This window comes from Chelon labrosus (genome assembly GCF_963514085.1).
Source record: "Chelon labrosus genome assembly, chromosome: 4".
Lineage (NCBI taxonomy): Eukaryota > Metazoa > Chordata > Actinopteri > Mugiliformes > Mugilidae > Chelon > Chelon labrosus.
In genome coordinates, this window is record NC_140340.1 from 18,091,731 (window position 1) to 18,106,404 (window position 14,674).

Below are 14,674 nucleotides of genomic sequence, written 5' to 3' on the forward strand. Positions count from 1 at the left end.
CAAATTGCGTTTCTACCATCAAGGTTATTTCAGCATACTGTGTGCGGAGATTGCTTGTCCCTGACAGTCAGTGGTTGGTTCGTGCCAGTGTTTTCCCATCAGATTTGGTACCAAAGCCTTTATTCATCCCTCTTTGTGACATTGGTCCTGCTGTCTCACTAACACAAGTGTGGCTTGCCTGTTGCTTCCAAATGGACATTTCAAGGTCTTTATGCAGAAGTGAAATTGCCTTTATACCCCATTAAAGGACGTAATTGCAGGATTTTTATTTCTTTATTTTTTAACTTTGAGACAGTGAACACTATAAAGCAGCAAATATAACTGTTATGTAAAACTAGACAAAAGGTTCTTGTCATTGTTACAGGGGACTGTAGTGGGCTTAGTTAACTGTCTTGGCAGATGTGTAAATAAATAGCTTTTTGCAATATTATTTTTCAGTGTCTTCAAACATTAAATACATGTCATTAACACTTGAATGGGAAGCCGCTAAAATGTTAATGTTACTTGAATTATACAGTATAGTCCATCAGTTACTTGACATGGCTAAAGGCATGTTGAGAAAATGTCCAGGTACATGGTATGGATGAACGATGAATTGAGTGTGTTCCAGGACAGTCTCAGTTAAACACTGACTCCTTCTCTCTTAAAGGTTATTTCCAACTCTTGGGGATAAAGGTGTTTATTTGTGCTCTGGCAAAGTTGTAGTGAGAATGGAAAGGAGCGTTCCCCTTTATAGGCAGCATCTTTTTTTGTTGTTGTGGCATATTAGAGATTGGTTGTAATGCTGTGAGTGTAAAGATGAATAAAGACACTTTGACTTCATCTGTTTTCTGTGTAGCTCCGTTTTATGCTAGTAAACTCACTCAATTACTCACCTGAGTCATTAGCATTCAGCGCTCACCAGCTATTACGCTGACTTGTGTTGGCCATTCTTCCTGAACGAGTACGGCTATACAGCTGCATGTTCATGCTTTTTTCATCGTGGCAAAGCTCTGGGGACTCTATACTCTCACCTATCATAAACAGAGGCTGACTTTCTTTAGTGTATGAAGAAATAATTCATTCATTCATTCATCCTCTGTAACTGCTTGTTCCTGTTAAGGGTCGCGGGATGAAGAAATAACCAGAAACAAAATACATCTAACTTTTGAACAGCTGATTTTTCTAACTGGTTGTGTGTCAGATACTGATAGACATGGTCTTGTTTACTGTGGGTTAGGAGGAGCAAAATGGGAGTTTGCTAAACTCATATACAAAAAAACAACACACTGATCAGCAACAACATTTAAACCACTGACATGAAGTAAATAACATTGACTATACTGTGACAATATTGTGTCTTTTTGGACCTGGCGTGTGGATGTTACTTAGACATGTACCACCCACCTAGACCAGACCAGACACCCCCACCCTATAGCAATGACACTCCTTGATGGCAGCAGTCATCCCCAGCGGATGCAGCCTGACACAGACACACACACAAAAATGGTTTAGGAGCAACTCAAAAAACATGAAGAACAGCACAAGGTGTTGACCTGGCCTCCAAATTCACTAGATCCCAAACTGATCAAGCAGCTGTGGGATGATCCGCAGAGGCCCCTCCCCTCAACCCATAGGACCCAAAGGACCCCAGTAACAACATTCTGTTGCCAGACACCACAGGACACCCTCAGAAGACACTTGTCCATTCTCTGATGAGTCACAATTGTTTTGGAGTCACAAGGGAGACCTACACAATATTAGGAAGGTTGTCATAATGTTACGCCTGATCAACTTATTTCCTAATCATAATCATAAATCATAAAACTTTGCATTACCGTGCCTTGACAGGAACAACCGCACCGACAAGGGAGTGTTTCTTGTCCTGAGAAAAGGTCTAACTGAGCTCCAACCACTACCAGCTTCATTGAAAGCTTAACAACCTCATAATTTTCTTGTAGCTTTACTAACGGTCGTCACAGATTTTTTAAAACCAATCACACCTGTCTGCACATATGTTTAAAACACACTGAAGGCTAAACTCCAATTAACTAAAAATAAAAACTGGAGTTACGATATATTATAATAATATAGTTGGTCTGTTTTGAGAGAGGCCGTTTTTGACTAAACAACATTATTATCCACCTGCTCATTAGGAGGAACCATCTTGAAAGAGGCAACAGTTCTGAAGGAAAATGTACTGAGAGATGCTTTCAGGTTCCTTTTGGGCTCCGTGCTGTGTAGTGCTACACACACCCTAGACAGTTTAAAACAGACTTGTGAAACACGTCTGATCAAACACTGACACTATACGTGATAGAAACAAGCCAGCAGTACCTGAAATAATGATTTTAGGTTTATACTCATGACTGCCATTCTATTGCAGTGCTGTTGAGTGAAATGTCAATGAGTCAATGCCAATAAAGAGACACAAGTGGAAAAAAGGTAAGCATTCTTTAGTTCACTTCCTGCCCACCAGACTGAGTTTAGAGCAACTTTGATTCCCCTTCAATTAGTTTAGATGTGTGTGATTATTTTATTGTCTAGTCTTTTCCTATGCTAAATCTTATTGCTTCAATAATGACCAAGCTTCCCCAAAGGGCTCAATAACTCTCAACTCAATAAACTAATCCAAACACGCTGCTCTGCTCTGCCACTGGCTACATGGGTCTATCTAATCCAGATACCAAGTGTGCAAGCCAGTAATTATGTGACGAAAAACTACAGACATCACATGGGAGGAAACTTACACAAAATGTCAGAAATATAATGAATTATGTCATTCCAGCTGGAGTTTCTGGCACTAAATGCAGATAAAATAACCAGACCCCTCTCCCAGAAATAATTCAATCTAGACAGGAGGATACCCAGGATTTAAAAAATGGGTTTCCTGGAAACGTCACCAGTGCCTGTTTCTGTCTGTTACAGAGTTAGGCCGGCCATCTGGCACACGGAAAGTGACGCGATCCGCTTCCAAACGTTACAAGATTATTTTGAGATGCAGTCACACAGATGTGTCTGAATGAATCCAATTAAGGATTCAGTCTCCTATAGCGTAAGCAGTGGCAGCCACCCTGGCCGCCCGGGACAAGATTTTCCTGATTTAAAGCTCTGAAAGGCCGAGGAAACAAATGTCACAGTTCTGTCCACACTGATTAATTACCGAGTGACCTCTGGGGGATGCTTGTTGCAAAAGATACCACAGCTACGGATGGAGCCAAAGCACAAACAAATAAATCTCTATCTCACGGAAACGTAATTTTGTAAGGTAATGTAAGATTTTACACATTGTGAAAGAGTGTGTCTTTATTTGCTTATTGTTAACTGGCTGTGGCTACTTTGTTAGACATTTTCCATTCTGCAGAAATGCTGCATAGGCATCAGACCTGTTCTGTGCTGCGCCTGCGCATACATTGTATGTGTGTGATATAAATTAATGCACGATGCCTTTTTGTGTGTGTGTGTGTGTGTGTGTGTGTGTGTGTGCCACTGCCGTGCCTCCCTTAAGGGGAATTTCATGTCTCCTGATCACAGTTTAGAAGCAGCAAGCAAATGAGGGAAAACAAACTGGACCGGGCACAAAAATGTAAATGATATGCGACTGTGCTGGTGTGTAAACTTTGGCTGGAACATCTAGTCAGCTCTGTCACGTATTCTACCGTTATGAGTTATTTATAAAAGGCCAGTTTGTGATAAAACCTGTGAATTCAACTATGTGTCCATTATTGCAGTCCTAGTTTCCGAATATTCCTCTCCCTCCCCGTGTGTTTGTAAGAAATGTAGTAAAACAGTAAAACCAAAAGCTCAATCATTAGCATATACTTGAATTAATACTCCTCCGACTGTGGCAGTCCAAACTGATCATTACTGTTTTGGTAAATGTGCAGTTTATTTATGAGCGGTTGTACTGAATTGCCTTGGATTTAACTATTAAAGCGTTTCACGGTTGTGTGAACCCCTATTAAAGGGTTTGGTTGAGGAGTTTGGTTTAGTGATATATTTAAGAATATTTCCCTCAAAGTAGCAATTCTCCTTTTCATTTAGTCAATTAATCTATCGATTTTTCAATTAATCTATAATTTGTCAGAGCGTGACGTTAATTAAAATCAAAATTGTCTAGTCTAATTAGCCTGTATGGGCATAAACAAAACGCGCACTCAAATTTCTTTTCTGAAAAACAACAGAGGAGGATGCAACAACTCGGGACCTTACCACCAACCAAGAATCAGACAAAACTCACTGTCCTAACACTGTTGAGGTCTATTTTGAGGTTGGCGAGCCGGCAGATGCCCTCAGTTGAGATGCCTGTGCATTGCAGTTGCGCAGCTGTAGCAGTAACATTAATCTTACAGGGTTCCTGTTTTAAGATTTCACAAACTGAGGATATTTGTCTCACACAAAATGATTGTGAAACAAGTTTTAACTCATATTAAAATCCAGAGTACTGTAGTGTCATTTCAGGTACCGTGTTGCTTCACAAGCTGTCATTAAGTCTTTCATAACCATGAATAACATGTGAGCCTGTTCAAATACAGATAATATGAAGTCATTAAGAAAGTGCTTAGTGTAAGCTGAGAAAATTGTATCCCTTTGACAACAGTGACATGGATATGTTGTAATGGAGAGGAGCTGTGTGGATTAGTTGCAGGATTGTAATCCAGATTACTTGAATGAGCTATCCGATTTACATTATTGTCTCACATCGTCTAATTAAAATGCGTCTTTACTTGAAACGCAAAGACCGTTTCAAGTCTCACAAATCCAATTTATCTTTGTCCTACTTTTAAATGAGCTTTGTTTAAAATTTCCCAAAGTATGGTGCATTTACACACTTGAAAGTTTGGTACATTCCGTTTCTATTAATGTTTTTAGCATTCTTGAACACTGATTATCTCCTTTTTTCTGGATGCAGCGTGACACACATAAATGTCAAGTTTCTTTTAGTGAGTTTCCTCATTTTTATCTTTTTTTTTCTGTTGTTGTTTTTGGTTTCGATATAATTATTCATATACTGTATTAGGTTAGCAGCCACTAACCGTATCTGTACCAATGCACATAACCTTCTTTTTTTCGTGGCCAATTTGTGCAGCATCCCCCAGGTACTTCAGGCTAAATTAAACTGCAGCATCCTCCATAACCTCCCCCTACACCCTAATCCATTGCCTTGGTGTTCTCTGCACTTACATTACATCTGCAACACATATTTTTTTTTCCAGTTTCCTTCTTCATTTGAATATTTACCGGTATACATTAGTATATGCTTTTATACTGTAAAAACATCTTCATGTGCGTTTACCCTGCAGATTTATGTCACATGTAGTCCTGTGATTACCAAATGTATCTATAGGGTATTGCTTAAGATCAAAGTTTAAGCAGCAGTACTTGCTTAAGGAAATTGGCTTTTGGAACGTCTCTGCATTAAGAGCAATATATAACCATTATGTCACTTACCGAGGGAGAGGAAAGACCGTGAGGATGAGCAATGAGTATTCAGCCATTCGCTTTGCCCAATTAAGCAAAGACAAGTAATTGTTTAAACAAACTGCAACAGGACAGATCTGAGGCACTCGGGGGTCATTTGAGGAATGTCAAATAATAAATAAAGACATAACTGGCTGACACATCACACACATGGGTGTGAACTGGAGATTAAAAGGCCATATGGATAGAAACTGGAACATCGCTGAGGGCACTGTGATCTTTTCCCTGGGCGACTGTGGTCATTTAGAATACAGATGTTCCAAAGTCTCCCTGTCGCTCTGGGTGGAGCCATAAATTCCTGTAATGCCATCACGCAGCCTGCCGTGTTTTTCACCCACTTTACCTTGCAAAGACAAGATCAGTTGATATTTTCTTTGTTTCTTTATGTTATTTTCGGTGTCTGCATACAGAAAGCCTGATCTACCATCTTAAAACAAACAGGTGTTATGGTCTTTTTATGGTGGTTGTTACCTATAAGATAAATTACAGAATCTTACCAACGTATGAATTAAACAGATATCACTTTTGATGAAGCTAAAATATATTTTTTTAACAAGAATCCAGTAATGAAACGTAATTATGCGCTCTCTTCTTCTACTGAGTTCATTTTTTATTTCTTGTTACCAGGAATGACATCATAACCCAGTCTAATATTCCCTGTTCTCAGAATCTACAAATAAATCATCCAGGAGGAGTTGGGTTTTTTTCTCTCTCCTTTTCTTCCTCATTTCACATTCCTCGCATGCGCTTATTCATCTCAACTCTGTGGCTAATGCTTGTAATCCTCCTCATCACACAGGGGTGGCAGTTACTCCATTAGCAGGGTTTCTCATGTTGATGTCAGGCAGGCCATTGGTTTGCGGGGGAATCTTGTTAGGGCTCTTATTGACATTGCGTTTCATTAACTTGATTAATGACATCTATTGGGGCATGCTCCATAGTAATCAACATCTCTGCAGTGAAGGGCTGTCTGCAGTCAAAGATGGGACTCTCTGGGCTTCTTGTGCCCACACTTGACTGGCCTCTCTGTCGCCTGTTTGTTTCCTATAACCTGCACTCAGGACAAATCTTATATTCATAAATACCAAAGTAGTAAAGCAGTAGGAAGCCATAAAGTAGACCCCGAGTGACCGTTATGAACTTTCCATTTGAGAAACTGCACGTGTGTTTCATAAAAGAAGTTATTTAAAATTAAAGAAATAAAGCATCTTGCTTCTGTATCATTCAGGCATACATCATTTTAGATGCCCCTACCAAATTATTTGTTGATATAGTAATGTACTCTGAGGCATATCGTTATTGCTCTGCTTTCCCTTTCCTTTCTTCACTAACTGAAAAGAACAAGTGTGTATGTCCATATAGCCTTTTCCTTGGCAGAGTAGCCCTGCAGGGTGCAGGGAAGCACTACATCCCGGGTCTTCATCAAAAACACATACGTGGGTTTTCCTTTCCTGTACCCAGAACCAGCTTCGCCTAATCGTGCTTGGCTACCATGATTCATAGTCCCATTCATATAAGTGTTTGCCAAAAAGTGAGCAACAGTGACAATACCTGGAGAGATTTTCATTGGGAACAACTGGAATATAAATGCTATATGGTCACTCAGCTTCAGTCCGTAGCGCTGAGAAAAAAATGCCAAGAAAGGGTCAAATTAGACCAAAGGTTAAATATATTGTCAATATATTGTCAATGGGATAGGTTCTGGATTAACATTTGAGGGATAACTGAAATAAATCTCGTGATAGGCCTTTTTCCAAGAGCATATTTTGACTTGGCACAGCAGGGAAAGCACAGATGTATTGATGAATCCTGCATTCCGCTGAGGGGAGGTCTTATTTTTGTGCACGCTGGTTCACTTTCATTGCTTACTGGAGTCATCATTAATAAATCAGTGGTGTACCTACTTTGACAAATCAAAAAGCCATAGAATACGCTAATTATTTCTGCTCTTCTATCCATCCCTTCAGGGAACCTCACATCCTGGGTCTTTGCATGAGAGATGAGATGCTGTTCACCTCCATGAGAATGAACACAGAGGGCCACTGATTCCCCACTCTAGGGACTTTTGGCCAGGGAGCGCAGATACAAAAGCAGATATTAAAAACAACCTACCTGGAATTTGTATTTACCTTTCATCATCTGCTTTTTACCTAAAATGCACTCAGTTATATTTGCAAGCTGTCTTCAGGGACAGAGTCGAAAGCTGTGCTGGTGCAAACTCCGAGCAGGAGGCTCCTGGGCTGCCAGTTGCTGTGGGAGCTGAGTCAGATATGTTGCCTTCTCGGGTTATTTTCCTGGTTCTAAGTAAGTGCACTAGTGCAGCAGCGAATTAACTGTACACAATAATATAGTAACATAAAATCTTTCTGCAGTCACAGGAATGTGCTCACTTGTTAAAGCACACTGTGGAGAAGAGAAATTCAATTAAGAACTCAAACCTAATGCTAATCACTGGGGAGAAAAATATCTGGCAGCCAGTATCTCTGATATTTCAGAGCCAATTACTTTGATTGGATTTGTTAAGTATTGATTGGAGAGACATTTATCCACTCAGAGTTTGAAAAAAGAAAAAAAAAAAATGCGGATGAAGTTTATGTTATAATTCTACGGAATAAAATTAACATCTACACAAAGCTACTGGAGAAAGCAAATGTTTGCTGATCAATAACATAAAGTAAAGCACACAATTGGTCTACCCCAGTTACAAACAACAGTAATCCAATAATATGAGCAGTGTGACAGTTTAAGGCTGCGACAAATCACTGTTTCCGTTATTTTAACATTTTCCTTATACCTCTTTATCAATAATTTGCAGAAAAATGTTTTTCCTTGTTGTATAGCTCTGATAAAGGCCCTTCAATATTTTACCCGGGGTCTTTCTGTGTGGTGTTTGCATGTTCTCCCTGTGTCTGCATGGGTTCTCTCCGGGTACTCTGGCTTCCTCCCACCATCCAAAGTCATGCTCATTAGGTTAACTGGTGATTCTAAATTGGCCGTAGGTGTGCAAGTGAGTGTGAATGGTTGTCTGTCTCTCTGTGTTAGCCCTGTGATAGACTGGCGACCTGTCCACGGTGTACCCCGCCTCTCGCCCAGTGACAGCTGGGATAGGCTCCAGCCCCTCTGTGACCCTTCAGAGGACAAGCGGTTACAGAAAATGAATGAATGAGTGAATATTTTACCCTGCGAGACACATTTTCTACCCCTCAGCGGTCCGTGACTTATGCCCAAGCAATGGAACGTTTAGAGGGTGACGGACATAAATGATGAGCATCAGCGGCCAAGTTAGTCTCATTCTGTCCAGCACAGTTCAAGCCAGAGACATGACCCGGGCATCTCGAGGTCCCATCCTTTTAATTACACTTGCACTTAGTCAACCAAATCATTCAAGCACCATGGGAACTCCTTCAGCATAGTGATTTACGGGATAGGACTTAAAGCAAAGGGAAAAGCATCCAAAGGCTCGTCCAGTACACGGAATAAAATATTTACAGCCTCTTTCTGCTCCCTACCACAAAATACTGAATAAGCCTGCTGAATTTGATTTTCTAAAAAGACTAGTCGAATGTCTTAGGGTAGAAGTCTGCATTGAGAAGGACATGGCATCCAAAGAGAGGGACCCTTGAAGCAGGCAGAACTGCTGGAAGCAAAAAGGCTGAAAAACACCAAGCTCAAAGAGCTGAAGGACGAGGGCTCTTCAGAGAGCTGGAGTATGTCCAAGGTTCCAAATCTGGAATGACATCCAGCAGGAGGACTGAAGAAGCAGCTGGACACAAAAGACAATAAAATCCTCAAGGATAAGCAGTTTCTTTCTCACCAACAACAAAAAAAGACTCCAGTGTCTCTGCCACAAAGATGGCAGAGAAGATGGGAGAGGAGGTGAAGAAGACGGCATTGGAGCAGGAAAAGAAGTCACAGTGCCTTTGACATTTGACTACCAAATTCTAATCCCATCATGTTTGAGTCCAAGTAGACGTTTGTGTCAAATTTGAAGAAATTCTCTCAAGGCAGTTCCGAGAAATGACACATTCACAATTTGATTTATGGCCAAAAACACGTTCAGTGGAGTCATAGTGACTTTGACCTTTGACCCACGAAATCTAATCAGTTCATCCTACATGCTACCCAATCTGAAGAACAACTGCAAAAAAATGAAAGAAACAAAAAACAGAAGGGGGGCATTTCTGGGGTTGCACAAGAAGAAATAATTTGATCACGGCAGGAAGCTGGAGGAGGCTGCTGGTTGTTCAGCACAGGATGGTTGATCAGCTTAGACTCAGTCTTGCTCCCCCCACCTTCCCTCCACCCTTTCTCCATCTCCTTCAGCCTCACCTTTCCACCCTCCATCCATTACCCCTCTACCTTCTCCTCTGTCTCCCTCATCCCCCTTCTCTCTCCATCCCTCCAATTACCCGCCTACCTCTCTGTCCCTCTCTCCTCTGTGTTTGTTGGTGTTGAACGAAAGGCTGGTGGTTGTAATTTAAAAAGAACAAGGACTGTTGAAGTTCATTATTATTACTGTTGGACAGATTTACTTTTGTGTGACAAAGGTTGCGATATGACTTTAAGGATATTATGTGTGAACACTAGGAGATGCTACTTTGCATCACTATGACGACTCTTTAACAGGAAGTAGCTTCAGCACATGCTACGGTTTAATTTTCAGGCTGCTTGTCTGAGCTCGTCTGGAAATGGATGCTTCCAGTTTTACATTGGTGGGTCAGTTGATGAGATGCATGGTCCTCAAACACACCAGTCTGTACTGAGGACAGAGAGTCAAAACAGTGAATTTAACAAACTTCCCAATTTTCCGTCATGTTTTGCTCCACTTTGCATGTGTAATCGTGATGTCAGGCTTAGTACAGTGACCCTGTTACTGTGCCCATTTGGGTCGTTTTTGGGGGATAAAATCTTCCACACAACTGTATCAAAAATAACATTAATGATTTTATAATTTGATTTCTGTTTTGTTCTAAACATGGTGGTATGTTTGAGGTTGACTTGCTTATGATTTATTGTATTAATAGCTTTACTTCCTGCTTAAATAAAGGTTTAACAGATAAAAAGTCACTTCTTCGATAGTTATTACAACAGAAGTTGCTTAACTTGTTGGGTAAATGCAGTAATTAGATTTAAAAAATGCAAGCACAAAACACAAACTGGTACTGTCTTGTATGGGCAATGAATGGGAGTTTCATTTAAATCAACTGTTCTATGAAATCTGGATGACGGTCAGATGTTACATTGCAGTGAAAGGTGATAAACAGGGCTCAACCAGATAAATTCTTCCATTCCTGATGAGACACTTTCAAATAAAACATGGAGTTAATTTGCGCTTTAAATTTGTGCCTGATGTTTATTTTCAGTGCTATCAACCCCTTCACACTACACATATTGATTCTACAGTATTTTCTCATATAAACTGAAGCCTTTCACATCATAAGCAAATATGCAGCTACAACAAACACACTCTGCAGTTTTAAAGCCGACCTCTGGCTGTTCGCATGTTCGAGGATGTGATCTAACATTTGACCTCCCTAATTGACTTCTGCTTGCATGTCTGCGAGCTTCACCTTTCTGCAGGGCAATCTGAACAGTATCTTCCCACGCCTGCCGCGAGACACACAGCAGTGATATACGAGGCCAAGTGCACTCACCGTCCTCCCGAGACTTCTGGATGAAAGCATCGACGCCGCTCTCTCCGTAGTTCCCCTCAGAGGCCACCGTGGAGACGTAGTTCCAGCGCATGGCCTTGACGATGTCCACCATGGCCTGGGCCTGGTAGGTGTCTGGAGGCACCACGCGGGAGAAGAAGTCGTAGCGGGTGTTATCGCTGAGCTCCGGAGCTGTGGAGGCGTAGCTCACCTGGGGTATCTGCACACAAAAATAGATTGACAGTATTATAAATCTGAAGCAGCTCCTGGCAAAAACCCTCGAGGGAAGAAGAGGGAAGAATAAAGAGACAATGCAAGTTTGTATAGCACCTTTCAAAAACAAAGGAATTGAAAGTGCTTTACAGAAGACACGAATGCCATCAAGACAAGATGTACAAAGCTATATAAACAGACAAGTGAACGTGGATTTCGAAATAATGATATGATAAAATAAGACAGACAACAGTAAGACAGACAGACAGACAATAATTAAACAAAAGAGTTGCATTGTCCTAACTTAAATATAACACAGGTCTGTTAAATTTATGGGGCAAATCAAAAGCTGGAAAGCTGCTTCTCTGTTTTTAGTTTTGACTGAGAAACAGTAAGCGGACTTTCAGCAGATTATAAATGCGTTTTTGCCCCGAACCATTAAGTGCTTTATAGACCAGTGGCATCATTTTAAAATCTGCTGTTACACAAACGAGAGGCCAGTGTAAAGATACGAGAAGTGGAGTGATGTGATCCACTTTCCCGGTGTCTAACAGCCAGTGCTCTGAATAAGTCGCAACTTTCCGATGGACTTTCTAGAGAGACCTGCTTCTAAATTAAGTCTCGCTCCTCGACTACAGCAAGATCCCTGACTTGGTTTGCATCTTCAAGGATTCAAGGATTCAAGGATTCTTTATTGTCATTACAACACATGTTGGTACATGGGATGGAACGAAATTTGTTTCTCTGGTCCCGATTCAAGCCATAAGTAAAAAAGTATAAATATAAAATAAAATTAGCTAACTAAATATAGTACAAACTAGCACAAAGTGTATAAATATCAGCAGTATAAAAATTGTCAGAGCTGTAATAACTGGAGATTAACTGCAATGAACTGACACACTAATATCCAGTCCTGTACCATTGAGGTAGTGTGCAAGTGGAGTTAAAGTGACATTGTGCAAACAACTGCAATCTGTGCAGATGTGTCTATATATGGGCCTGTCCACACGGAAACGCAAAAACGCAGAAACGCAGAAGTTTTGCATCGTTTTGGCCGATCGTCCACACGTAGCCTGTAAACGCATAGCCCTGAAACGCACTTTTCTGAAAACGGGTCCCAGGGTGGAGAAATTCGCAAACGCACCTCTTGCGTTTCTGTGTAGACAGACAGAAACGGAGAAAACGATGATGTCATCGCCATACCCCCGAGCAGCCTTCCACCTCCCGCGAGACGTCTCATAACAACATCAACAACAATGGCGGACTACATGCTAGTTTTCCTGCTGGAGAAGATATTGAGCATATTAGTGTTACAAGGGCAAAATATCATGCTCCTGTGCCACCACGCTGAGCAAAAAAGGCGATTTGTAAACAGCGCTCAAGATTTGTGCGCATGCTCCGCCTCTTCCTCTCCGTTTTTGGTGAATTTCTGAAACTGAAACAGCGCCACCTATAGGCCCGGAATATGAAGTAGCGTTTTCGGTCGTGCGGCTGAAACGGATCTGGGTGGACGCGGATATTTCTTGAAACGATGCCACCGAAAACGGAGAGGGAAAAGATCGTTTTCGTACGTGTGGACGTGGCCTATGGGTGGCTGTTGGGGCGGGGGGGGGGGGGGGTACGGAGGTCCTCCAGCGTGGTAACTGAAGCTGAGCAAGGACTTGTGTTTCTGTTTTAACACTGACAAGGAAGTATGTAATTATAAGAGAGGTCTGATCTAAAAAAAAAAAAATGCCTCTGGGACTTAAAACACAGCCATTGATCTAGTCAGCCCCTGTTAAGCCTTTATTATCCCAAAGATCACACTCATCATTAGCCGGCTGACCAGCTCATGAGATGAGATGATGAGGTTATCACACATATCAGCTATGGTCACTTGCTTAAGAAGACCCAGAGACTCGGATCATCTTCACATTGTAAGCTTTGTGTACTATTAATGTACTGTAGCTTCTGCCTTCTCTAAAAATTGATTTATATTACTTTTCACATCTTACACTTCGACAGAGTGCACTGGCGGGTTTGTGTTGCTCCCACTGCTCCAAAGATTTTACTTATGCGTGCGCGGAGTGAAGAAAAACATTACATAATAAACTTAGATAGAGAAATAAATAGGTCAGCTGAAGCACGGAGGCTTTCTTGAGTGTCCATAATTTGTCTCACGACTGTTTTCAACATAAGAGGCTGGGACTGCGCCATGTCAGCTTCTGTAATAGGTAAACTGTGTTCGTGTAAATGGATTTTTTCATCCCTATGGCAAACAGTGAACGAAACAGACAGAAGGCAGGGGTGTTTCCAGGTAATGATACACACTGTGCCTTTTTGATGAGGATCTGTCGCCATGTTTTCTGTGTCTCCGAACAAAATGAGGAGAAGGTGCACTCCGTGAAACATGATCCTAATGAAAACAGGCCTGTTTTCCCCCTAGATGCCTCTTTGCCACATGCGGCATTTCATTATCACAGACAGCAGACCTGCAGGCTGGAACACACATATAGATAACCCTTGATATTAAACATCCGACTTAAGGGCAACGCCCTCCCGCCGAGCTGAACACCACTCAGGCCGGCCTCGCCTATTTGGGTAAAAGTCTATCAATAAAAACCGGAGCATTTATCTTCGCTAGCCTTTGGACACGGCAAATACAGAGAGAGAATACAAATTAGAAAAGAAGAAAAAAGCAGGAGAGCGGTTACTTTGAAGGGATCTAATAAATGATAAGTGAGACTAATGAGTATGCATAAACCAGTCTTACCTGTAAAATGCTATAGCATTAGCCAGTTTCAGTTCATGAAAAGAATCTGTACGAGCAGCACCCTCTTGTGTTATTCACAACTTTGTAAGTGGAAATTTCAAAGTTGGAGTGTTTGCTGAGGTGTTGTGGGTGGATGGTAAGTTAATATACTGTAGTTTAGTCATATAGTTTTTTTCATAATGGTTTCCATTCATTGTGCCTTAGCATTTGCTGCATTAACAACATTACCTAGTTGTTAGCTTGCTAAACTGTTATCCTTCCTGGTTTCTAGATGCTAACAGCTACCTAGCAGCGGTGTTCTCATGACTTGCAGTTTATACCTCTTTGGGACATAGACGAGCCATTTATACTTGTGTCTGGCTCACTCTGTAGAAACGCTAGTCAGCGCTGCGTCTTTTTTGCCAGTTGGGCTAATTTTGTTTCTACTTCCTGCATCACTTTCAACAATGGCGACTGAAACTCTCGCCAAAATTTTGCAGAAGACGAGTCATACAAATGTTTGTATCTCCGAACCTCCTCAGTTAACCCTTCCTCAATGTGTTCCATCTTTATTGATCCAAAATAATCAATTGGAAAATTGCAGAGATGAAGCAGCTGG

The 14,674-nt window shown here is 41.2% G+C and overlaps 1 protein-coding gene across 1 annotated transcript in view; it reads right to left on the reverse strand.

The window, feature by feature from the left end:
• LOC311486645 (metabotropic glutamate receptor 4-like) overlaps nucleotides 1–14,674 on the reverse strand; it is a 140,687-nt gene that overhangs the window by 70,992 nt on the left and 55,021 nt on the right. Inside the window, exon 2 of the mRNA XM_084542570.1 lies at nucleotides 11,115–11,331. Coding sequence (XP_084398696.1) covers nucleotides 11,115–11,331 — 217 coding nt within the window. The remainder of the gene's footprint in view (nucleotides 1–11,114; nucleotides 11,332–14,674) is intronic.